Here is a 27,440-nt window from a genome sequence, read left to right as displayed (position 1 = left end):
CCTGCGCGGCGTCGTGCGCGGCGACACTGTGTCCCCCGCGGGGCTTACCTCACCGGCGCCGGGCGGCGGGGCCGCGCGGCCGTGTTCCTGCTCCGCGCCCACTCGGTTCCCGCCGCTTCCTCATGCGGTTCGCGGTCCGGGAGCGGGGTCCCCTGGCGGAGCTTGCACTCCCGCCGCTCTGGCCTCGCGGGTCCCTTCAGCCTCCGCGCGGGGCGGGGTGTCCCTCCCGAGTCTGCGACGGCGCCGTGGGGACTTCGGTGCGACACCCCGGAGCTGCAGGTCGCTCCGGGCAGGACAGACGTGCTCACGGGGTCGGTTCCTCCGCGGCCAGGAGCACAGAGCAGCTCTCTGCCCCCGGGCGTCTTCCTCCGTTTCTGTCCCCAGTGCCCTGTCCTGGGACAGCAGGCCTGCCACCTCCTTGCTTACATTTCCTCTGGGGCACGTCGTTCCTTCTGCTGCGGTTGGAAATGGCACCGTCTCTTCCTTTCTCTTTCCGACGGGTCGTCAGGAGCGTGCAGACGTGCACGTGGTGTGTGTGTGCTGATCTCCGATCCCGCGAGTGTCCTCGTTTCTCCTTCCGTTGCCCTTGGAAATCACGCCGCCAGTTACGTTACCAGCAAAAGCGGGTTTATTCAGGAGTAGCGGAGAATTGCCATCCGGGCCCAGCAAGCTGTGGCAAAACCGCGGCCGGGTGGGGAGCACACGGAGAGGAACGCTGTTTCCGGAGAAGAGGAAGTTGGGAGGCTGGTTTTGAAGCCAGGTCCTCAGGAGGAGAGCAGGGCTGCAGGGCGAGCAGGCGCCTCCCGGGCCCGGCTGCAGGCGCGGTGGGTTTCCTGTAGGGGCCGCAGGGCACAGCTTCCCCTGGCGGGGCCTGAGCCTGGGGCTTCTCTCTGCGGAGGGTTCTAATCCTGGGTCTGTAGCCCTGGGTTGTTCCTGAGCCTGACCCTGGGTGCTGGGCTCCGCCTTCCAGCCTCCCCCTCCCCGCCTCCCGGGTCCACTTCGGTGAGATGTCCCTTCATTGGTTTTCGCAGTTCTAACAGCTCATTAGTGGCGTCTTGTGGACAACCGGAATTCCAAATCCCACTGCTTCCGCTGCACCCAAGACACGTGGCCACCAATTGAACCCTCCCACGTGCCTCTGGCTCACGTGCTGCCTCCTGCAGGGCCCGTGGCCTCTCTGCCTGGGTGAGCTGGGTCTGGGCGTGGGCCTACGCCACAGCGTTTGACCCCTCTCTTGCTTCTGTCATGCGGGTCTGACACTGTTGATTGGAGGAGACCTTTCTCTGTGACGTCAGACGTGCAGTGAACGTGTCACAGCAGCGCAAATACGCTTTACCTGGACGCTCGTTTCTTTACCACGTTTGCCACTTCACATGGGATACTTTGGTGCGTTTTAACCCAAACGGGGACGCCCTCCCGAGAAACCACCACAGAACCCCAAATGAGGAAATCCCTGCGTTTCCACGTTAGAACCCAGACCACAGGCCCACTTCAAGTGTCCCCACCTGCCCCACTGTGAAATGTCTTTTCCCATTCTGATCTGGTTTCTTTTGGGGAAGTGCTCCTGAGACTTTCCCCTATCTGTGTAACCTGGGGGGATTTAAAGAGCAAGGTGGTTCCTGGGGCGCCTGGGGTCTCAGTCTGCTAAACGCCGAGTTCACATCAGGTCATGATCTCGAAGTTGATGGGTTCGAGCACCTGCTTCTGGCTGTGTGCCAACAGCTCAGAGCCTACAGATTGCTTGAGATTCTGTGTCTTCCTCTTGCTAACCCCTACCGCTATCATGACCTGTCTCTGTCTCTCTTTTTCAACAATAAATAATAAATGTTAAGAAAAAAAAAAAGAGCAAGAGGCGCTTGGGTGGCTCAGTTGGTTAAGCGACTGACTTTGGCTCAGGTCATGATCTCGAGGTCTGTGAGTTCAAGCCCCGCATCGGGCTGTGTGCTTACAGCTCAGTGCCTGGAGCCTGTTTTGGATTCTGTGTCTCCATCTCTCTGACCCTCCCCTGTTCATGCTCTGTCTCCCTCTGTCTCAAAAATAAAGAAACATCAAAAAAATTTTTAAAAAAAGAAAAAAAAAAGAGCAAGATGGTTCCTGAGTGGCCTTTTCTGGATGGCCTCTGTCACTGAGGATGTTTTCTGCATTCACCCATGTTGTGACGTGTATCAGTCCTTCATTTTTAAATTCTGATTAAATGTACGTAACATAACATTTACCACGTAAGTCACTTTAAGCATACAGAAGTCTGGCATTAACTGCATTCACACTGTTGTACATCCATCTCCAGAACGTTGTCATGTTCCCTGAGGGAAACTCTGTATCTGTTAAACCCTAAATCCCAATTCCCCTTTCCCCTCGGCCCCTACAGCCACATTCTACTTGGTGTCTCTGAGTATGACTTTTTTGGACACCTCACTTAAGTGGAACCATAGTGTATTTTCCTTCTGTCACTGCCTCATTTCTCTCAGCATAATGACTGCCAAGTTCAGTCGGTGTGCTAGTGTGTGTCAGAACTCTCTTCCTTTTTAAGGCTGGATCATATTCCATTGTGTATATACTACATTTTGTTTATTTACTCATCTGTGAATAGTTACTTGGGTTGCTTCCATCTTTTGGCTGTTGTGAAGAAGCAGCTATGAATATGGGAACATGAATACCTGCTCAAGGCTTTGCTTTAAATTTCCAGATGTAAGTGCAGATGTGGAGTTCTGTGATAGCTTTCTGAGAAACCAGTATTCTCTACAGCCACAACATTTTACTTTATTTCTTTGTATGACAGAATAATATTCCTGTTTAAGGGTCTGCCCCAGGTTGTTTATCCATTCACACACCGATAGGCATTTGCATAGTTTCTACAATTTGGCTATTGTGAACCGTGCTTCTATGTATGTGCACATGCACTTTGTTTAAACAACTGTTTTCAATTCTTCGAGACATGCATCTAGGAGTAGTATTGTTGGGCCATATGGTAATTCTATGTTTTTATCTTTCTTTTGGGGGTGGATTGCCAAACTATTTTACACATAGTCTCCACCATTTTACATTTCCACAAGCAAGGTTGAAGGGTTCCAATTTCTCAACATCTTTACCAACATTTGTTATTTTGTAGTTGTATTGATTAGAGCATTTTTAGTGCGTGTAAAAGGGTATCTCACTGTGGTTTAAATCTTCATTTCCATAAGGACTATTGATGTTTAATATCTTTTCAAGTGGTATTCACCATTTGTATGATTGCACTGGGGAAAGATATATCCAAATCCTTTGTCCATATTAAAAATTGGGTTGTCTTTTTGTTGATGAGTTGTAAAAACTCTTTATACATTCTGCATAACAGGCTCTTACGAGACAAATACTGTGCAAATATTGTCTTCCATTAGGCTTTGTCTTTTCACTTTGGGATAGCATCTTCTGGTGTACAAAGGTTTCTAATGTTGAGAAAACTAAATTTATCTACTTTTCTTTCCTTGCTTGTGCTTTGGTGTCATCTCTAACAGCATTGCTAAACCCAATGGTCATGAAGATTTATCTCGATATATTGCTTCCAGAGCTCATAATTTTACATTTAAACTGTTGATCCATTTTGATTTGATGTTTGTATATGGTGTGAGGTCTGGATGCAATTTCATTCCTCTGCACATGGATAGCCAGCTGTCTAGCACCCTTTATTAAAAAGACCATTTGTTCCCCAATGTCATGTCGTCTGCTCTTGTCAAAATTCAGTTGACCAAAGATGAAGGGGATTATTTCTGCGTTCTCCATTAAATCTCACTGACCTGTACGTATCTTTATTTTTGTAATGTTTACTTATTTTTGAGACAGTGAACACACGAGGCCCAGAGAGAAAGGGAGAGATAGGAAACTGATTGGTGTGCAATCAGGACAGGATAGGCCTAGCCACAGAGCTGGCTCAAACACCACAAAGGACTTCTGAGAGCTGAGCATCGGCCCAAAAATTGCAATTTGCCCTTAGGTTACCTAAAAGTCATGAAGGGGCATTTAGGACACCAGGGGTAACTGAGATCTCCTGGGGTGCTCAGGTTACCAGGGGGAGCTGAGGACACCAGGGTCCCTCAGTTCTGCATGGAGCACTCAGACTTCCAGGGGGATGCTCAGGTCTCCATGGGGCATTGAGGCCACTAATTGCCACTCAGTTCACCTGGGGGCACTCAGGTCATCAGGAACACACAGGACACCAGGAGCCACGTAGGTAACCTGGGGGTTCACAGTCTCCAGGGGGCACCCAAGATCTCAGAATTCATATCCAGAACCAGTGTTTCAGGGTCAGGTTTCCTGTGAAGCATCATTCTCATCATGCCCTGCAAGCTTCATCCTGACCAGTAAACAGTACACACTGTTTCCTAAACCATTTACAAACACAGATGTCTTCTAACATTTAGAGTGAACAGTCATATAGTAGTGCCGACCTTGACAGAGACCAAGCTTGGGGATAAATCAACTCATATACAGACCTGTGCCTCACAAGTACACGGGCCACCATTTAAAATACATGTAAGTGATTTTCAAACAGAGGAGTAGAAAAGAGTAGTTTCTACCCCTCACTCCTTTTTTTCTCCATCCAGTTCAGGAAGCCAGAGACAACCAGTGGGGAGGCACACTGAGTCAAGTCTTACAAAACGGTCAGCCAGGGGTCCATTCTACTGAAGCGGTTAAGGAATCATCCACTGGATCCACCTGTCTCTGCACCTCGTCTCCACAGAACATGAGGCCCAGACCTTCCTCACACTCAGCTGGACATGAAGTCAACTGTATGCGAGCAGATTAGGAACTCAATTTAGTGGGTTATTTCACCGCAGTTTTCCATAGTGGCTACCCTATGTTGCACTCCCATCAAGTGAATTCTAGGATTGCCTGTTCTCCACATCCTCAGCAACACTTGAGATGTTCTCGTTGTGTTTGCCTTATTTTATAATAGCCTTGCTATCAGTTGTGAGGTGATATCTCAGGGGATCGGGGGTGGAAATCTCTGATGATTAGTGATGATGAACACCATGCATATGCTGGATGGACATTTTTTCAACCTTAATAGCAAAATGGATATTACATGCTTGACCCAAATTTTAATAAGGTGATGTGCTTACTGTTAAGATTATAATTGTGATTTTTGCTATTGATGTTAAGGAGTCCCTCCTGTATTTTTGATATTAACTCCTTTTCAATATTTTTTAATGTAATGTGTCCCATTTCATAGACTGACTTCTCACCCTGCTACTGTTTGATTTGCCCCCTTTCTAGTTTGATGCAGTCCCCCTTGTCTGCCATGGTTCTCTGTGATTTTGCTTTTGGATCAAATAAATCATTGTCAAGAGAATGTCATGATGTTTATCCTGTGTGTTTTCTTCGAAGGCATTTTGGATCAGGGTTCTGCTTAATCTTTAATCCATTTTGAGATTTTTTTGTGTTGACGTATATGTATGATGCAAGATTACAGCCAAATGTCATTATTTTGCATGTGTATATCAACACCATTTTTTAATGTTTCTTTTATTTTTGAGGGAGAGAGACAGATCATGATCAGGGGAGGCACAGGGATAGAGGCAGACACAGAATCCAGGCTCTGAGCTGTCAGCACAGAGCCCGATGTGGGGCTCAAACCCACAAATCATGACAACAATACATGACTGGAAGTTGGATGCTTAGCTGACTGAGCCACCCAGGCGCCCCTAGTCAACACCATGTTTAAGAGACACAGTCCTTTCCCCACTGTGCATTGTTGGAAATCTCATGGAGGATTTGCTGACTGCATCTGCACAATTCTACATCTTGGCTCTGTAATGAGCTCCACTGGTCTATATGACTCATTTCATGCCAGCAGTACACTGTTGGAGTTAATGTATCTCTGCAATATATTTAGAAGGAAGAAGTGTTCTCCTTCTCCGGGTTCTCTCCTCTTCATGATTTTTTTTTTACTTCCATGTGTTTTGTGGTTACATATGAATTAGCATATTTTTCAGATTCCTTTAAAAAAAGGCATTGGTATTTTCATTGAGATAAAAAGATAAATATAAAATTAACATAAAAAGATACAGCAGAGTAAAAAGACTATCACAAATGCAGAAAACAAATCAACTTCATTAAAATTTGATTTTGGAAAGATAAGTGAAATTTAAAAAACATAGGTAGCCTAGGGAAATAGGTAAGATTCAAACAAATGCGATCAGAACTGAAAAAGGAGACATAACTGAACTAAACACATGAAAAGGATCATAAAGGAAAAACGTAGATATTTATAGGTCAACAATTAGATCACCAAGAACAAATTACACATTTTCTAGCATTATATAATCTACCAATACTCTTTCATGAAAAATACAAGAGGAACAAAACACAAATTAGTAAGAAGATATCCTTAATGTAAAACCTTCACCCTCCAAAAAAAAAAAAAACAAGGCTTTATTAAAATTCTACAATATTTAAAGAATAATTAATGCCAATACTTCTCAAACTATTACAAATTGCTGATGAAAAAGACCACTCCCAGATGCACTTTATGAGGACACCTTTATGCTCACAACAATGCCAGAGAAACACACCACAAGAAGGGAAACTACAGGCCTGTCTCAGATACACATACATGCAAATTTCCTTGATTAAGTCCGAGCCTACTGAATTCAACAGCACACTGAAATTATCATACATGATAATCCAGTGTAATTCATCCCTGAAATGCAAGTATCCTTCAACATACACAAATGCAAAAATGTGATGTCCTCCATGAACAGAGGGAATGACTGAATCAAAGCCACCCTTAATTTGTTCATAGAATCATTAGACACAGTTTATATATATATATATATATATATATATATGAAATTTATTGACAAATTGGTTTCCATACAACACCCAGTGCTCATCCCAAAAGGTGCCCTCTGAAATACCCATCACCCACCCTCCCCTCCCTCCCACCCCCCATCAACCTTCAGTTTGTTCTCAGTTTTTAACAGTCTCTTATGCTTTGGCTCTCTCCCACTCTAACGTCCTTTTTTTTTTTTTCCCTTCCCCTCCCCCATGGGTTCCTGTTAAGTTTCTCAGGATCCACATAAGAGTGAAACCATATGGTATCTGTCACAGTTTTTTCATGAACAAAAACCACATGTTCATCATTTAAAAATAACTCAATTAAAAAGGAGAAGGAAATTACCTCCACATGATCATGGCCACTATGAGAGCCCACACCTGACAGCATATTGAACATAAAACACTAAAACCATTCCTGCCACATCAGTAGCCAGGCAATGATGGTCATCCCCAATAGAAGTATTCCACATGATAACGTGAAGAATAACTATGCCGCCTCAAACCATGTCATCGTGTCACAGTCCTTATTTGGATGAAAGTCACGGGAGAAACAGCCAGTCCAAGGACACTCAGACCCTCCTTTGTCCCTTGACAGCAGGATATAAATCTCCCTTGGGAAACTCCCCTTCCCTGTACCAGGAGGGGAGAACCATCCTTAGCACCAGAATAAGGAACTCAGGGACAAGAAGGTTGTGCAAACAAACCTAGTTATTTGTTGACTAGTTAAATACCCCAAAACCACACCTTTGCCTTGACTCTTGCCAAATCCAATGTTTAGTTGTCTGAAAGTCACAAGTGCCACCTGCTTTGTTCATTCTCTGGGTGTCATATTATTAGGAAGCCCAGGCACTTGCAAAAGGAAATTTATTCTCCCCTTTAGATCAGTCTTATGTCAATTGAATTCTTATACCGGGTGAAAACCCAGAAGAAAAGAAGGGAAAGGCATTCTTCTCCTACAACTGGAAGAAGTACCCACAAACTTTGGCAATAAAAAGAAATAAAAGACATTTAAATCAGTAAGGAGGAAGGACAATTACTTGTTTGCAGATGACATGATCTTAAAGATAACAACCCCTAGAGATACCACAAAAAATATTAGAACCAGTTTTTAAAAATGAGGAAAAGTGCAGGATGCACAATGAGCACAATGAACAAAGAAAATAAATAAAAATAAACCACCTATGATTCTACACACCAGCATGGAAATATATGCAAAATAAATAACAAAATTATACAACTGAAAATGGCACAGAATAAAGTACTTGGGATTAAACTTCATAAAGTATGTAAAATAATTGTAGAGTGAAAATGACCTTTGTTGATGAAAGACATGTAAAAATGCACAAATTCCGCAAATATACCTGTGCTCACTGATTAGAATTATTCATATTGTCACAGCACCATCCACACAAACTAATGTAGAAATGCATCCCAAACCTGCCATTCACTTTTAAAGAATCAAATCTAAGTCTGCAGTGTGATATATATGCAAGAGGACATGCAACTAGGGCCCTCTCTGTGCTGATAAAACCAGCCCATCCCGACCTGCAGCTAGGAGAGGAGCCCCAGCTCCAGGGGTCCCAGGTGTTCCCATTCTGTGATCAGGACAGAACACAGACACCTCACCATGGAGTATGTGCTTGGCTGGGTTTTCCTTGTTGCTTTTTTAAAAGGTAATTCATGGTGAACGAGAGACACTGAGTATGTGAGTGGATATGAGTGAGAACCAGTGGATGTGTGACAGTTTCCTGACCAAGATGTCTTGCGTCTGCAGGTGTCCAGTGTGACGTGCAGCTGGTGGATTCTGGGGGAGACCTGGTGAAGCCTGGGGGGTCCCTGAGACTCACCGGTGTAGTCTCTGGATTCACCTTCAGTAGTTCCAGCATGAACTGGGTCCGCCAGGCTCCAGGAAAGGGGCTGCAGTGGGTTGTGTATATTAGTAGTAGTGGAGGTAGCACAAGCTACGCAGACTCCGTGAAGGGCCGATTCACCATCTCCAGGGACAACGCCAAGAACACGCTGTATCTGCACATGAACAACCTGAAGACTGAGGACAGGCCACATATTACTGTGCAAGAGACAGCGTGAGGGGACCTCGCTGGGAGCCCACAGGCAAACCTCCCTGCAGGAGGGGATCAGCACCACCAGGGGGCGCACACTATGCACAATTCTCCTTTGTGTTTCCAGGAGCAGGTGCAGATGGAGGTTACAGACAGGTTTCCATTCAGGGTCTGGGGCTTCCTCTCCACAGAGCAGTTTCCCCAGGGAGCCTCTCTGGACACAGGATTCTGTGCTTACCTATTAACTCTCTGAATTAGATACCTGTTGTCATAGGAAAACTGCACTAACATGCACAAAAGACACAGATGTTTGCATTGCTTACTCCTGTCCCTCAACATGAGTGAATTACAGATTTCCTGAGGCACAACAGCTGAACCATTAGAGGAGTCCCAGATGCACTCCCTGTGCAGCCAGGACCACAGGATCCCACAGCTCCCCATTAACTTCACCCAGCGCTTGTCCCAATCAAACAACGTGAGACTTCCCTCCTGGCACTTGCTACTCAGGACGTTAAATGAGCTACAGCTTTATTCAATTCCTCCAAACAAGAGATAAATCATCTCCATGTATTAGTCTGGATTCTTCTGAGGAACAGAACCCAAAGCACATTGGTTTCCATGACTAAAGAGGTTGGGAAGTCCCATGATCTACCGTCACAAGCTGGAGACCGAGGAAAACCAGTGGTGTAATATGTCTGATTCTGAACTAGGGTCTAGTCTCAGAACGTAGAGATCTGATGATATAACTCTCATAACAAGAGCCAGAGGGGACCACTGTTCCAGTTCAAACAAGCACATGGGAAGTTAAAATGAGGGAATTCTTCCTCCCTCTGCATCAGATTCTATTCAGAACTTTAATGGAATGGGAGATGCCCAGACAGAAACCATGGAAGGAAATGCCAGTCTCTTCTGGAAACACATCACATACATCCACAGAAACAGTGGTGAAATGGGTACCCATGACTCAGTCAAGATAACCCATAAAGTTAATCATGACAAGTCAACTTCCTGTAAACGTGGAGCTCAAAGACTGAAGACTTGAATTTAAATTAAAAATAAAAGAAGAAAATTAAATACATACATATAAGAACTATTGGGACTACCTCAAAATAGCATGCTTCTGCATTGAGGGAAACAATCAACAAAACTAAAAGGCAACCTATGGAATGGAAGAAGATATTGTAAATGACATATCCTCAGGGTTAGTACTCAAACTATGTAAATGTTTTTAAATTATTTTCACGTTATCAGTAGAGTGTGTCCATGCCGTTCAGCATACTGTCATGTGAGAAGCAAAATTCATGTCTTCCACTTTTGTTTTGTGTTAGGATCTCACTGAACATGAGACCAACACTCTTCACAAAACTTGAAACATACAGTACAGTATTGTTAATTACAGGGGTAATGTTGTGGAGACCCCTCTAGAACTTAATCATCTTGCATAACAGAAAATCATAGCCCTTGAGATCTACTCCTCATCACCCCTCCCTGCCAGCCCCTGACAACTGCCATTCCACTCTCCATTTTATTGTTATCAAATCCCAAATTCAGCTGAGTATTTCTGGAAAGGTCAATGTTCAAAGTTTTAGTTTTGGTGGGAAAAGAAGTTGAGCTTTATTTAGGAGGCCAGCCACCCGGAGAAAAGGCAGACTCTTCTCCAAAAGCCAACTCTGAAGGTTTCTACCCAAACTAGGGGATTTTAAAGGACTAGACGGTTCTTAAACAAGGGAGTTCCATGGTGGATACCATTTTCGATCATGTGCAGCCTCCATGGTGCAAGCTGCCAAAGTAACCTCAACTCCCCTGCATCTCCAGCTGAGGAGAGAACCTCACATGCAGGGGAGGAGACTGCCAGAGGCCAGGAAAGAACCACAATAAGGGATTAGAGGGGAAATCCCCTGGGGCTCACACATGTTCAGCAGTACTTTCTGTTCTCACGAGATGGCATAAGAAAAAACTAAAATACAACCTTGTACTTCACCAATCATGACACAGAATACTGGGAAATGTTTCCTCAGTAAACTCAGAGGAAGCTTCAAAGCAACAACCAAAAGGATCAAATGGCTTGCAAACTAATAGCCAACCAGAATAAGACATGTAAAATTACAAAGCGATGTTTTTCAATACGTACAAAGGTAAAATTGACAGTCTACCTCCACATCCCATGGAAGTAGGAAGCATTGGTCTCCATAATGAGGAAAAGCAGTCATCCAGAGAAAGTGACCCAGCAGTACCACAGGACGTGGAATTGGTAGAGAAGTACAGTGTGTTATAATTGCATATCCCGTATCCAAGTAGAAGGAGAAAAGATGGAATGTGTTGAATAGAGCCGTGTTTCTGGGTCCAAGTCCCTACCCATGTCCATGTGAGCACTGTTGACCATGGCCCACCTGACTCTCCACATCCACCCCAGGTGAACTGGTGAGCAGGGTCACCCAATGCCACACCCTGTGACTGTTACCTAACCCCACAGGTGGCCCCGAGGTGTAGGGTGCTGGCCATCTGGTACAGCCCTCTGTTCTGTCTGATGGTCTAGACCTGGCTTTGCTGAGGATCCTCCACTTATCCATTCTCACTGGCAGAGTCCCTGAGCAGGGGCATGAGGCTGGCAGAGGGCCAGGTCACCCTGAGGGCACCCCTCTTGCTGTTTGCGCTCTGGGCATTGCTGGTTCCTGTCCAAGGTTCTCAAGGTCGTCCCTCATGGCGCTACATCTCTTCTGAGGTGGTAATTCCCAAGAAGGAGTTGCACCATGGCAAGGGCGTTCAGATGCCTGGCTGGCTGTCCTATAGCCTGCATTTTGGGGGCAAGAGCCATGTTATCCACATGAGGCACAAGAAACTCTTTTGGTCCAGACATTTGCTGATGATGACTCAGGATGATCAGGGAGCCTTGCAGATGGACTACCCCTTCATCCCTCCAGACTGTTACTACCTCGGCTACCTGGAGGAGATTCCTCTTTCCATGGTCACCATGGACACGTGCAATGGGGGCCTTGAAGGTATCATGAATTTGGATGACCTTGCCTATGAAATCAGACCCCTCAGCGATTCCCAACGGTTTGAACACGTTGTTTCTCAGATAGTGGCAGACACTAATGCAACGGGACCTACTTATAACCTGGGATATAAGGGGGATAGGAACCCCCTGTTCTCTCAAGCAAATATCAGTGCAGCCCCCAGGATCTCTAGTAAGTTGTATTCATCCCATCATGGAATTTTGAAAGGACTTGTTCTCGGTTCCAAAACAATGTATAGTGTGTTCAACAACGTGTCAAAATGTGCCCGATTCCTCATAAGGCTTGTTAGTTTGACTGACTCAATGCTTCAAGGTATTGATGTAAGGCACTATATTTCCTCCATGGTCATTTATAATCTGCAAGATCCAGTTGTCTTGAACAATTTTCAGGTGCCAGGGAGTCCGATTCATATCTACTTTCAAAGACACTTGTTTGTTGCTTTTCAACCACATACAGCTTTACTTATGAACAAAGATGCACCACATGAACTTCAGTTTCAGCCAGCCACATATGCGGTATGCGGATCAAAATCCATCATCTCGCTTGCTTCTCTAGGCAGACATTTTTTATTCTTGTCTGTGTTAGTAGCCCAAAAAATTGCAAAATCTATTGGTATTTTTTATGACAATAAGTTTTGTGCATGCCAGAGGAGGTCTACCTGCATTAGAATCAATACCCTATTATGACAGATTCTTTCAGTAACTGTTCCTTCATTCATATGCAGCATGTAGTGGTGAATAATTTTTGTGAGTGCATATTTGACTCAGGACTTTCCTATTTCAATAAAAGCCTGACTCACGATCGTTGTGGAAACTATGTAGTGGAGCCAGGTGAGCACTGTGACTGTGGCTCCTTCAAGCAGTGCTACAACAATCCCTGCTGTACGAGTGATTGTATTCTAACCCCTGGCAGCAAATGTAATACAGGCAGATGCTGTACAAACTGCACCTATTCCGATGCTGGGACACTCTGCAGGCCAATCCAAAACATATGTGATCTTGCAGAATACTGCCGTGGGGTGTCCGTGGAGTGCCCTGATGACTTCTATATGCAAGATGGAACCCCGTGCACTGAAGAGGGCTACTGCTATCATGGAAACTGCACTGACCGCACTATGCACTGCCAAGAAATCTTTGGCAGAAATGCTGTGAAGGGTGAAAATGTCTGCTATACCATAAATCAAAAAGGCAGCCAATATGGACACTGCAGAAGAGATCCAGGGGTATTCAAATCTAAACCCTGTTCCCCCACAGACATGCAGTGTGGAAGGCTGCAGTGTAGTAACGTCACCCATCTCCCTCAGCTGCAAGAGCATGTCGGATTTCATCAGTCTGAGATCTCAGGGTTCTGGTGTTTTGGGCTGGATTCGCATCGTAGCACAGGAACAACCGATATTGGTCATGTGAGAACCGGTACCCCCTGTGCTCCTGGAAAGTTCTGTCAGGATACCTACTGCAATGGCAGTGTGGCTCAGCTGAACTACGACTGTATCCCGGAGAAATGCAGTCACAGAGGGATATGCAACAATAACAGGAACTGCCATTGCCACGTAGGCTGGGATCCTCCACAGTGCACTGAACGAGGCATTGGTGGGAGCACAGACAGTGGACCCCCTCCAAGAAGAATGCGGTCAGTCAGGCAAAGTCGTGAATCCGTGGTATATCTCAGAGTGATCTTTGCTAGAATCTATGTCTTAATTGCTGCATTCCTCTTTGGTGTTGCCGGAAATGTCAGAACTATCAACAGACAGAAAGTTACGGAAGAGACTGTTGATCAAGACAATGCATAATTCAGCCTCCAGACCCCTAAACAACTATAGACAAGCCACGTGGCTCATCTGTGAAAATACAGTAATGAGGCGGCACAGCTAACATCCACGTTTCCAGGGGTCTGCGGGAGACACAGGGGTCCACAGGCACATCTTGGACCTGACACCAGGTCTCTGATGCATCACTGAGCAGAACTCTGAAATAAAACTTGAAAACTGCATGCTTGTGGCCTCTATGTGTTTTTGCAAGCCTGTAAGAGCCCAAACGGTGCCTAAGACTCTGTGCAGAAGACCTGAGTCAGCAGCTGTGTCTTGGGCTGAGGTTTCTGGTTCCAGAAATAAGAGAAGTTGCCACAAGCTCTTTTAGGGACAAATTCATGAATTTTCCCCAAAACTGTGCTCTTGCACACTGAGCTTTGTCTCATTCTTCAGGTGACCTCTCATTTCCTGGTCCCAATATGGGTTCAGGGTGATGGAGGGCTACCACCCACCCATACTGCCTGTCCCACACTGGGGTGTCTGTGGGCTGTCAGGGAAAGGGACATGGATTCGATCCCAGCCAGTGCAAGCTGTGCCTCCCTGGAGAGCAAATTTCCGAGTGTGGGAGACTGAGACTATGAGGCTGAAAGTAGCCCCCAGTGAAATCAATCCGAAAGGTAGGCACAAGTGTCTATGGATGTCTCTGGCATTCCGAGGGAGCCCGATGAATATGAACCCTTTTTCTCCTTCTTTTCTCTATTTTTCAGTGAGTTCATCCTTAGATGAGGGTCTGCCTAGGATTTCCACTTTGGTTCCCCCAAGAACCTTCTAGAAATCCTGCAGAGTTGAGCCTGTGGAAAGTTAGGGACCCTTTTTCTAAATATTTTTTACTATTTTTACAGTTGTCTAGAATATATTTTATATCATAATAGTGATATTAAAGTCTGTTTATTTTCTTCTGAATTGAAAATATACAACTTTTTAATAGTAATTGATTAGGAAATTTTCAGAACTAAATAGTAACTGTTTCAGAAATTACTTTGGAATAAGAATTTATCCCATAATTCACCAAGAGATGTAAAACACATGAAGCACATAACAGGATTTTCACTTCAGTTCATACCTAGAATCCTTTTGTTGGTGCAGATAGTCTTGTAAGTCGTACCAGTGTGTCCCCATGCATGCACTTTGTCTCAAAGACACATGGTTACACAAAGTATTAGACTGCCATGTGTACACATATTCTCCACATTCCAGGGCAAACAGGTAATCATACTTTCCCAGCACCTCCTGAAATTCCCGTGCAGCCACACTGCATATTCCCAGCAAGAATGCGTCCAGGAATGTTTGGGAAGGAGGGCCAAACAGGTGCCCAGCCACCTGCTTAGTAAACTACAGAAGGATGCTAAGTGAACTGTGGAGTAACATCCGCCCTTCTCTCTGTTTGGACACACATGTTACAGATGCAGACGTATTCAGTTAACACCATACATGTGCTGGAAACGTGAGTTTAAGTTAAGTAAGTTAAGTAAGTTAAGAAGTTATCCTTTACTTCAGGATAAAGTAAGAATGGGTCCTGTGGAGGATCTAGCACCCACAGGCCACACCCACTAATTGATGGGAGTCTACACACCAGCACCCAGTGATGTGGGCTTCAAGAATAGTGCTGGGTCTGAGCTGACAAGCAGAATGTGGCTGAACCTAGAGCCTAGAAAGGTGAAGGGGAGGAGGAAATTCTCCACCAAATGTTCTTGTGGACCAAGAACTAAGATCACATGACCTGGATTAACAGGGGAAAGAAACCAAAGTTCATTGTGTGTGCACAGAGGTCCCCCTAGATACACATTAACTAGATCAGAGAAGTGAGGGCCCCCTAAACTGACATTAATGAGCTAAGCAAAGTGAGTGCCCCCTAGAGTAATATTAACTAGATAAGTGAACTGTAGTGTGCCCCCTAGATTTACTAACTAGATAAAGTGAGTGCCCCCTCAGATATACACAAATCAGATAAGCTAAGCAGGTGCCCATTAGATTTATATTGACTAAATAAGTAAAGTGTAGCGTGCTCCCTAGATTTACATTAACTAGATAAGCTAAGTGAGTGTCCCCTAAATTTACATTAACTGGATAAGCAAGGTGAGTGCCCCTTAGATTTATATTACTTAGGTAAGTGAAATGTAGCTTGCCCCCTACATATACATTAACTCCATAAACTAAGTGAGTGCCCCCAGATATTCATTAACCAAATAAGCAAAGTGGAGTACCCCCTAGATACCCATTAACTAGACTGGCAAAGTGACTGCCCTCTAGATTTATGTTAACAAGAGAAGCAAAGTGAGTGCCCCCTAGATGAATAACTAGATAAGTGAAGTTAGTAACCCCTAGATTTACATAACTAGATAAGCAAAGTTTAACCTGCCCCCTAGATTTATATTAACTAGAAAAGTGAAGTGAGTGCCACCTACATATACATTAACTCCATAAGGGAAGTGAGTGCCCCCTATATATACATAAAGGAGGTAAGTGAGGTGAGTGCCCCTAGAATTATATTAACTAGATAAGGAAGAGAGTGCCCAGAGATATACATATACTGGATATGCAAAGTGAGGTTTCCCTAGATTTACATTAACTATCTAGGTGAAGTGTAGCTTGCCCCCTAGATTTACATTCACTACATAAGCAAAGCGAGTGTGTCCCCTAGAGTGACATTAACTAGATATGGGAAGTGTAGCTTGCCCCCGAGATTTGCATTTATTAGATAAGCAAAGTGAGTGCCCCCTAAACATACACTAACCGGATAATTAAAGTGAGTTCCCCCTATGCTGACATTAACTAGATAAGCAAATTGAATGCACCCTAGATACACATTAATTAGATAAGCAAAGTGTGCTTACCTAATGTGTCCCATAGGTTTTCATTAACAAGACAAGGAAATGAGTGCCCCCTAGATTTACATTAACTAGATAAGTGAAACGAGTGCCCCATAAATTCACATTAACTAGGTGAGTTAAATGAGTGCCCACTACATAAAAATTTACTGGGTAAGTGAATGATCCCTAGAATTACATTAACTACATAGGGGAACTGAGTGCCCCCTAGATTTACATTAACGAGATAATCACAGTGAGTTCCCCTAAATTTATTTCAACTAAATCAGCGCAGTGCCCCCTAGATTTATATTAACTAGTTGCACTAGATCAATATTAACTAAATAAGTGAACTTTAGTGTTCCCACTAGAGTCACGTTAACTACATAAGGGAACTGAGTGTCCCCTAGATTTACATTAAATCGATAAGCAAAGCGAGTGCCCCCTAGGTCTATATTAACTAGATAAGGGTGATGAGTGCTCCCTCGATATACGTTAATGAGATAAGGGAAGTTAGTGACTCCTAGATACACATTAACCACACAAGCAAAGCATTGCCTGCTGTTTTCAGCAAAGCCAGAAAGCAGTGTTCTGCTTTGCAATGTGTTCCCTGTAATGTCCTACACCAGGACATACCTATTTGGTTTCCCACATGTCTGACTTACTTCACTTATCCTGATGCCCTCAGGATCCACCCATGTTGTCGCAAAGGGCAAAGTTTCTTTCTTTCTTATGGACGAATCATAGAATTCCACTGTACATACAGGCCACACTTCTTTTTACCCATTCTTCTGTCTGCGGACACATAGGGTGTTTTGGTTCTTGTAAATAATGCTACAATGCACAAGGGTGGGGGGAATGAAGATATCATTTAAAGTTAGAGTTTTCACTTTCTTTGGAAAGTTGGACTTCCACAAAGACTCCAGTCCATGTGTGATCATCTAAGACTGTTTCCCGAACCTCGGAGACCACAGACAAGAAAGGTGGAGCAGGTTCAGGGGTCACTGTAGAGTCCATAGCCACACTCAGGTATGTTCACCTATGCATGTGTAGGGAAGACTCTTCAGGGGTCCATTGGCATATGGAGCTGGATCCCACAGGGCCCAAAAATGCACATTTGTTTGTGGATGGATGCCAAGTTTTGGATGGGTGTGAGAGATAACACAGGGACATCTTAGGCTGCTAGGAGGCTGACATTACCCCTCTACTACACTTCCAATTCTTTTGTGAGATTCAAAAGACAAAAGCATCAAGTGTGACTATAAATCAATGCTCATGGGTACACAATACATACAGATATGACCTGTGACATCAGTAGAGTGGGGAGTGGTGTGGAGCCGTTAAAGTGTACTTGTCCATGGGATTGAATTTAAGTAGTTATCAGTTGACAATAGACTGTTACGGCTTTAGAGTGTTTTGTGTAAGGGCATGGTAAACCCAAAGGATCTATCTAAAGAATGTGCACAAAAGGAACAAAGAAGAAAATGAAAATGTGTCAGGGCAAAATATCAACTAAGCACAAAGGAAGCCATTCATATGGGAAATGGAGTACAAAAGCTGTGAGATGTAGAAAGAAAACACAGGTCTTATGTTATGTTCCAATCACAATGAGGAAAAGTGTTCACCGTTCTTGTTTTGTTTTGTTTTGTTTTGTTTTTTGTTTTGTTTTGTTTTACATCCCAAATTTCTCATGATCTATCCCCTGGCCATAATGCCTTTAATTTTCTTCAAAAATGCCACGATCTCTACTTAGCACCAGTGTCCTAACAACTGTTGTTATGGCTGTTGTTTCTGTGAGTGTACAGAATCACATGAAATTATTCCCACCAACACACACACATGCACACTTGTATGAAATCTTCTCTGTGCATAAGCATCTTTAGGGTTAATATCACATATTGTATGATTTGCAGTCATGTCCATGCATAGTTAAATTATTACCAGCCAAATGTGTATAGGAATGTCTTCTATGAATACCTTTTTTTTTTGGCCCCAGATTTATTGAGAGATAATCGACATATAACATTATGTAAGTTTAAGGTGTACAATGTGATGCCTTGATACATGTATATAATGCGAAATGCTTACCAAGTTGAAGTTAGTCAATACATTCTTCAGCTAATTATGGTAAGAACATAAAGCAACTTTCAATATACAATATGTATATTAATTATTGTCATCTTACTATACATTAGACCCATGGAAGCTTTTTGTCTATCTTCTAACTGGAAGTTTGGACACACTGAGCAATGCCCCCCCCCCATTTTCCCTGCCCCTCAGTCCCTGGAACCCACCATTGCACACTGTTTCTGTGAATTTGATGTTTCTAGACTCCACATGTAAGTGTGATCATACAGAATGTGTCTTTCTCTGTCTGACTAATTTAACTTAGCATAATGTCTTCAACCTTCATCCATGTAGTCACAAATGGCACGATTAACTTTTATATGGATGAAATCTATCTATCTATCTATCTATCTATCTATCTATCTATCTCTGTATCCATCCATCTATCTATCTAATCTCACATCTTCTTTATCTATTAATCTGTTGATGAGCAGTTAGGTCTCTTCAGTGTCTCAGCTATGGAGAGTAAGACTGCAATGAACATGGGGTGCACATATCTCTGATGTAGTGACTTCATCCCCTGTATATATCACTCAGAAATGGGATCGCTGGGCACAACCATACTTTTGTTTCTAATTTTTTGAGAATTCTCCATACTGCTTTCAGTAGTAACCTCACCAGTTTACATTCCTAGGGACAGTGTACCACGTTTGCTTATTTCCACATGCTCACAAGCATTTGTTATCTCTTGTCTGATGGTAACAACCATAATAACAGGTGTGAAGTGTTATGGGATTGTGGCTTTGATTTGCATGTATCTGGTGATGAGTGATGTTGAGCACCTTTTAATGCACTTGCTGGACGTTTGTACATGGACTTTGGAAACAGGCCCTTTCAAGTCCTCTACTCCCCCATTTTTTTTAAAATTGGGTTGCTTGTTATAATATTCAGCAAAATGAGCTTTTTTTAAATTTTGGATATGAACATCATATCACACGTTTTACAATTTTTTTCCATCCCTGTAAAATGTCTTTTCCTTTGGTGAATGTGTCTTTTCCTAAGCAGAAGATTTTTAGTTTGATGTGTTCTCACTCACTGATTTTTGTCTTTATTGACTGTGCATTTAGAGTCATATCCAAAACATCATTTCCAAGGCCAAGGTCAAGGAGATTTTTGCCCATGTAGTTTCTAGGTGTGTTATGGTATCCCTATCTGGTTTTTGTGTAAAAGGAAGGCGGGCATTTTAAATCTAGTGGGGACATTCACTCTTCCTCTCAAGTTGGGCACCAGCAGACAGCCCCTTTGTGTCTCCAGCTGAGGAGGGAAACCCACATGCATAGGAGGAGAATGCCAGAAGCCAGGAAAGAATCACAATAAAGGATTAGAGGGAAAAAATCCTGGGGCTCACACATGGTCAGCAGTACTTTCTTTCTCACCAGATGGCATAAGAAAATACTAAAATACAACCTTGTACTTCACCAATCATGACAGAATACTGGGAAGTGTATCCTCAGTAAACTCAGAGGAAGCTTCAAAGCAACAACCAAAAGGATCAAATGGCTTGCAAACTAATAGCCAACCAGAATAAGACATGTAAAACTACAAAGCAATGCTTTTCTTTTTTTTTTTTTTTAAATTTTTTTTCAACGTTTATTTATTTTTGGGACAGAGAGAGACAGAGCATGAACGGGCGAGGGGCAGAGAGAGAGGGAGACACAGAATCGGAAACAGGCTCCAGGCTCTGAGCCATCAGCCCAGAGCCCGACGCGGGGCTCGAACTCACAGACCGCGAGATCGTGACCTGGCTGAAGTCGGACGCTTAACCGACTGTGCCACCCAGGCGCCCCTAAAGCAATGCTTTTCAACACATACAAAGGTAAAATTGACGTCTACCTCCACATCCCAAGGAAGTAGGAAGCAGTGGTCCCCATAATGAGGAAAAGTAGTCATCCATAGAAAGTGAACCAGCAGTGCCACAGGACATGGAAGTGGTAGAGAAGTTCAGGGTGTTAAAATTGTATAATCTGTATTCAAGTAGCTAAAGGAAAGATGGAATGTGTTGAATAGAGCCATGCCTCTGGGTCCAAGTCCCTACTATGTCCATGTGAGCATGCTTGGACAGGGCCCGCCTGCCTCTGCCACATGTGCCCCAGCTAAACTGATGTGCAGGGTCACCCAATGCCACACCCTGTGACTGTTACCTAACCCCACAGGTGGCCCCCAGGTGTAAGGTGCTGACTGCCCAGCACAGCCCTCTGTTCTGTCAGGTGGTCTAGATCTGGCTTTGCTGAGGATCCTCCATTTACCCATTCTCACTGGCAGATGTCCCTGAGCAGAGGCATGAGGCTGGTAGAGGGCCAGGTCACCCTAAATGCGTCCCTCTTGCTGTTTGCATTCTGGGCAGTGCTGGCTCCTGTCCAAGGTTCTCAAGATCATCCGTCATGGTGCCACATCTCCTCTGAGGTGGTATTTCCCAAGAAGGATCTGAACCACAACAAGGGCGTTCAGATGCCTCGCTGGCTGTCCGATAGCCTGCGTTTGGGGGGCAAGAGACAAAACTTCATTTTTACTTTCAATTTCATTAAAAATATTCCTATTTGGGGAGAGAGGGGAAGATGGCAGCTTAGGAGAACACCTTATCATGCTGATCGCTTAGATTCCACCCACATCTGCCTAAATAACCCAGAAAATTTCCAGAAGACTAGCAGAACAGAGTCTCTAGAGCCAGCACACACAAGAGGCCTATGGAAGAGGGTAGGAAGGGCAGAGAGGCAGTGCATGCTATACAGACAGTCGGGAGGGAGCCAGGGTGGTGGAGGGGTGACAGCCCGGGAAGGCACAGCCCCCAAAGTCTGCCTTGCAAAAGCGGAGGGGCCGGACTCTGTGAGTTCTGACAGCCAGCGGGGCTTAACATCTGGGATGCTAACAGTCAACAGCTCTGCTCTCAGGGAGTGGGGAGAGTAAGAGGACACCTGGAGGCAGAGTTGATGAGTCCCGGAAGACAGAGCTCAGCTCGGCAGGAACAAAGGCAGTGGCCAGCGCCATCTCCCGCTCCCATCCCCCAGCCGAAACCCCAAAGGGAACCAGTTCCTGTCACCAAACTTGCTTGCATCATGCAAACACCCAACACTGTGCTTCTGTGGATCCATCCCTCCGACAGGTCTGCCTCCCTCCTGGTGCTTCAGGGCCCCTACCACAGAGGACCACTGATGGCAAAGCGAGCTAAGCCTACCCCTCCCGCCACTGTGCACCTTGTGGATCCACCATGCTTAATATGCCAGATCCTATCGAAGCAGCACCCCAAGCCTGGAAGTGTGCAAGCAGCACAGACAGGGGCCACACCACTCCACAGTGAATCTTGCCCCTGGGAGAGGGTAACATAAGGTACACACCAGTGTGACTGTGGCCCCAGCGGTGGGCTGTGGGCAGACATTGGGTCTGACTGCAGCCCCGCCCACCAACACAAGTTACACCAGACAGCACAGGGGAAGTGCCCTGCAGTTTAGAGCCACCACAGGGACTACCAAAAATGGTGAAACGGAAGAACTCGCCTCAAAAGAAACTCCAGGAAGTAGCGACACTCAACGAATTGATCAAAAACGATTTAAGCACTATAACACAACAAGAATTTAGAATAATAGTCATAAAAGTAATCACTGGACTTGAAAAAGGCACAGAAGGAAGCAGAGAATCTATTACTACAGAGATCAAGGGACTAAGAAATAGTCATGAGGAGCTAAAAAATACTATAAATGAGCTGCAAAATAAAATGGAGGTGGCCGTAGCATGGACTGAAGAGGCAGGGTAGAGAATAGGTGAATTAGAGGATAAAATTATGGAAAAAGAGGAAGCTGCGAAAAAGAGAGGTAAAAAAATCCAGGAGTATGAGGGGAGAATTAGAGAACTAAGTGATGCAATCAAATGGAACAATATCTGTATCATAGGAATTCCAGAAGAGGAAGAGAGAGAGAAAGGGGCTGAAGGTGTACTTGAACAAATCATAGCTGAGAACTTCCCTGATCTGGGGAAGGAAAAAGGCATTGAAATCCAAGAGGCACAGAGAACTCCTTTCAGATGTAACTTGAATCGATCTTCTGCATGATATATCATAATGAAACTGGCAAAATACAGGGAAAAAGAGAAAATTCTGAGCAGCTAGAGATAAACATGGTCTAACTTACAAAGTGAGATCCATAAGAGTAGTGGCAGACCTATCTACCGAAACTTGGCAGGCCAGAGAGGAATGGCAGGAAATCTTCAGTGTGATGAACAGAAAAATGCATCCAAGAATCCTTTATCCAGCAAGTCCGTCATTCAGAATAGGAAAGATAAAGGTCTTCCCAAAGAAACAAAAATGGAAGGAATTCATCACCACTAAACCAGCCCTACAAGAGATCCTAAGGGGGAGTCTGTAAGTGAAATGTTGCAAGGACCACAAAGTACCAGAGACATCACTACAAGCATGAACCTACAGATATCACAATGACTCTAAACCCGTAACTTTCCATAATAAAACTGAATGTAAATGGACTAAATGTTCCAACCAAAAGACATAAGGTATCAGAATGGATAAAAAAAGAAGACCCATCTATTTGCTGTCTACAAGAGACTCATTTTAGACCTGAGGACACCTTCAGATTGAAAGTGAGGGGATGGATAGCTATCATGCTCCTGGAATTCAAAAGAAAGCTGGAGTAGCCATACATATATCAGACAAACTAGACGTTAAATTAAAGGCTGTAACAAAAGGTGAAGAAGGGCATTATATAATAATTACAGGGTCGATCCATCAGGAAGAGCTAACAATTATAAATGTCTATGCACCAAATATGGTAGCACCCAAATATATAAAATAATTACAAACATAAGCAACCTTATTGATAAGAATGTGATCATTGCAGGGGACTTTAACTCCCCACATACAACAATGGATAGATCATCTAGACACAGGATCAATAAAGAAACAAGGGCCCTGAATGATACATTGGATCAGATGGACTTAACAGATATATTTAGAACTCTGCATCCCAAAGCAACAGAATATACTTTCTTCTCGAGTGCACATGGAACATTCTCCAAGATAGATCACATACTGGGTCAGAAAACAGCCCTTCCTAAGTACAAAAGAACTCAGATCATACCATGCACAGTTTCAGACTAAAATGCTATGAAACTTGAAATCAACCACAGGAAAAAGCCTGGAACACTTCCAAAAGCATGGAGGTTAAAGAACACCCTACTAAAGAATGAACGGGTCACCCAGGCAACTAGAGAAGAAATTAAAAAATATGTGGAAACAAATAAAAATGAAAATACAACACTCCAGGGGGGCCTAGGTGGCTCAGTCGGTTGACATTCCAACTTCGGCTCAGGTCACAATTTCCCAGCTTGTGAGTCCGAGCCCCACGTCCGGGTCTGTGCTGACAGCTCAGAGTCTGAAGCCTGCTTTAGATTCTGTGCCTCCCTCTCTCTCTGCCCCTATCCCACTCGCATTCTGTCTCTATCTCTTTCAAAAATAAATAAACATAAACAAAAAAGAAAATACAACAATCCAAATGCTTTGGGATGCAGCAAAGGCAGTCCTGAGAGGAAAATACCTTGTAATCCAAGCCTATCTCAAGAAACAAGCAAAAAATCCCAAATACAAAATCTAACAGCACACATAAAGGAAATAGAAGCAGAACAGCAAAGACACACTAAACCCAGCAGAAGAAGAGAAATAATAAAGATCAGAGTGGAAATAAACAATACAGAATCTAAAAAACTGAAGAGCAGATCAATGAAACCAAGATTGGTTTTTTTGAAAAAATAAACAAAATTGATAAACCTCTAGCCAGCCTTCTCAAAAAGAAAAGGGAGATGACCCAAATAGATAAAATCATGAATGAAAATGGAATTGTTACAACGAAACCCTTAGAAATACAATCAATTATCAGGGAATACTATGAAAAATTATATGCCAACAAACTGGACAACTTGGAACAAATGGACAAATTCCTAAGCACCCACACATGGCCAAAACTCAATCAGGAGGAAAGAGAAAGCTTGAACAGACCCATAACCAGCGAAGAAATTGAATCGGTTATCAAAAATCTCCCAACAAACAAGAGTCCAGGACCAGATGGCTTCCCAGGGGAGTTCTACCAGACGTTTAAAGCAGAGATAATACCTCTAGTTCTCAAGCTTTTCCAAAAAATAGAAAGGGAAGGAAAACTTCCAGACTCATTCTATGAAGCCAGTATTACTTTGATTCCTAAACCCGACAAAGACCCTACAACAAAGACAACTACAGCCCAATATCCCTGATGAATATGGATGCAAATATTCTCAATAAGATACTAGCAAATCGAATTCAACAGCATATAAAAAGAATTATTCACCATGATCAACGGGTTCATTCCTGGGCTGCAAGCCTGGTTCAACATTCGCAAATCAATCAGTGTGATACATCACATTGATAAAAGAAAAGATAAGAACCATATGATCTTGTCAACTGATGCAGAGAAAGCATTTGACAAAATTCAGCATCCTTTCTTAATAAAAACCCTCAAGACACTCGGGATAGAAGGAACACACTTGAACATCATAAAAGCCATTTATGGAAACCCCACAGCTAACATCATCCTCAATGGGGAAAAATTGAGATATTTCCACCTGAGATCAGGAACACGACAGGAATGTTCACTCTGACTGCTGTTGTTTACCATAGTGTAGGAAGTTCTAGCATCAGCAATCAGACAACAAAAGGAAATCAAAGGTATCAAAATTGGCAAAGATGAAGTCAGCTTTCACTTATTGCAGATGACATGATACTACACATGGAAAACCCAATAGACTCCACCAAAAGTCTGCTACAACTGATACATGAAATCAGAAAAGTCGCAAGATACAAAAGCAATGTACAGAAATCAGTTGCATTCTTATACACTAAAAATGAAGCAACAGAAAGACCAATGAAGAAACTGATCCCATTCACAATTGCACCAAGATTCATAAAATACCTAAGAAGAAACAAACCAAAGATGTAAAAGATCTGTATGCTGAAAACTATAGAAAGCTTATGAAGGAAACTGAAGAAGATGCAAAGAAATGAAGAAACATTCCATGCTCATGGGTTGGAAGAAAAATATTGTTAAAATGTCAATACTACCCAAATCAATCTACACAATCGAAATTGCAATCCCAATCAAAATTGCACCAGCATTCTTCTCAAAGCTAGAGCAAGCAATCGTAAAACTTGTATGGAACCACAAAAGACCCAGAATAGCCAAATATTAAAGAAGAAGACCAAAGCGAGAGGCATCACAATCCCAGACTTTAGCTTCTACTACAAAGCTGTCATCATCAAGACAGCATGGTATTGGCACAAAAACAGACACATAGACCAATGGAATAGAATAGAGACTCCGGAATTGGACCCACAAATGTATGGCCAACTAATCTTTGACAAAGCAGGAAAGAATATCCAATGGAAAAAAGACAGTCTCTTTAACAAATGGTGCTGGGAGAACTGGACAGCAACATGCAGAAGAATTAATCTAGACCACTTTCTTACACCATTCACAAAAATAAACTCAAAACAGATAAAGGACCTGAATGTGAGACAGGAACCCACCAAAACCCTAGAGGAGAGAGCAGGAAATAACCTCTCTGACTTCGGCCACAGCAAATTCTTACTTGACACATCTCCAGAGGCAAGGGAATTAAGAACAAAAATGAACTATTGGGACTTCATGAAGATAAAAAGCTGCACTGCAAAGGAAACAATCAGCCAAATTAAAAGGCAGCCAACGGAATGGGAAAACATATTTGCAAATGACATATCAGACAAAGGGCTAGTATCCAAAATCTATAAAGAACTCATCAAACTCCACACCTGATAAACAAATAATCCAGTGAAGAAATGGGCAGAAGACATGAATAGACACTTCTCTAAAGAAGACATCCAATTGGCCAACAGGCACGTGAGGAGATGCTCAATGTCACTCCTCATCAGGGAAATACAAATGAAAACCACACTGATATACCACCTCACACCAGTCAGAGTGGCCAAAATGAACAAATCAGGAGACTATACATGCTGGAGAGGATGTGAAGAAACGGGAGCCCTCTTGCACTGTTGGTGGGAATGCAAACTGGTGCAGCCATTCTGGAAAATAGCGTGGATGTTCCTAAAAAATTAAAAATAGTTCTACCCTATGACCCAGCAATAGCACTGCTAGGAATTTACCCAAAGGATACAGGAGTGCTGATGCATAGGGGCACTTGAACCCCAATGTTTATAGCAGCACTTTGAACAATAGTCAAATTATGGAAAGGGTCTAAATGTCCATCAACTAATGAATGCATAAAGAAATTGTGGTATCTATTCAAAATGGAATACTACCTGGCATTCAGAAAGAATGAAATGTGGCCTTTTGTAGCAACGTGGATGGATCTGCAGAGTGTTGTGCTGAGTGAAATTACTCATATGGGGAAAGACAGATACCGTATGTTTTCACTCTTTTTTTTTTTTAATTTTTTTTCAACGTTTTTTATTTATTTTTGGTACAGAGAGAGACAGCATGAACGGGGGAGGGGCAGAGAGAGAGGGAGACACAGAATCGGAAACAGGCTCCAGGCTCCGAGCCATCAGCCCAGAGCCTGACGCGGGGCTCGAACTCACGGACCGCGAGATCGTGACCTGGCTGAAGTCGGACGCTTAACCGACTGCGCCACCCAGGCGCCCCTGTTTTCACTCTTATTTGGATCCTGAGAAACTTGACAGAAGACCATGGGGAAGGGGAAGGAAAAAAAAAGTTAGAGAGGGAGGGAGGCAAACCATCACAGACTCTTAAAAACTGAATAAACTGAGGGTTGATGGGGG

At 43.5% G+C, this 27,440-nt stretch overlaps 1 protein-coding gene and 1 pseudogene across 1 annotated transcript; both read left to right on the top strand.

Moving 5' to 3' along the window:
• Positions 1-8,256: 8,256 nt before the first annotated feature.
• Positions 8,257-11,366, top strand: LOC115508082 (annotated as a pseudogene).
• Positions 11,367-11,475: 109 nt separating this feature from the next.
• On the top strand, positions 11,476-13,682 carry LOC115508081 (disintegrin and metalloproteinase domain-containing protein 21-like). Its single transcript, XM_030306467.1, is given in 2 exon segments — positions 11,476-12,556; positions 12,559-13,682. Coding segments are annotated over 2 exon segments (2,205 nt in total).
• The last annotated feature ends 13,758 nt before the right edge of the window (positions 13,683-27,440 follow it).

Source organism: Lynx canadensis, chromosome B3, assembly GCF_007474595.2.
Source record: "Lynx canadensis isolate LIC74 chromosome B3, mLynCan4.pri.v2, whole genome shotgun sequence".
Classification (NCBI taxonomy): domain Eukaryota; kingdom Metazoa; phylum Chordata; class Mammalia; order Carnivora; family Felidae; genus Lynx; species Lynx canadensis.
The sequence above is the reverse complement of the archived record's forward strand: the minus strand, read 5'-3'. Positions and strand labels throughout refer to the sequence as shown.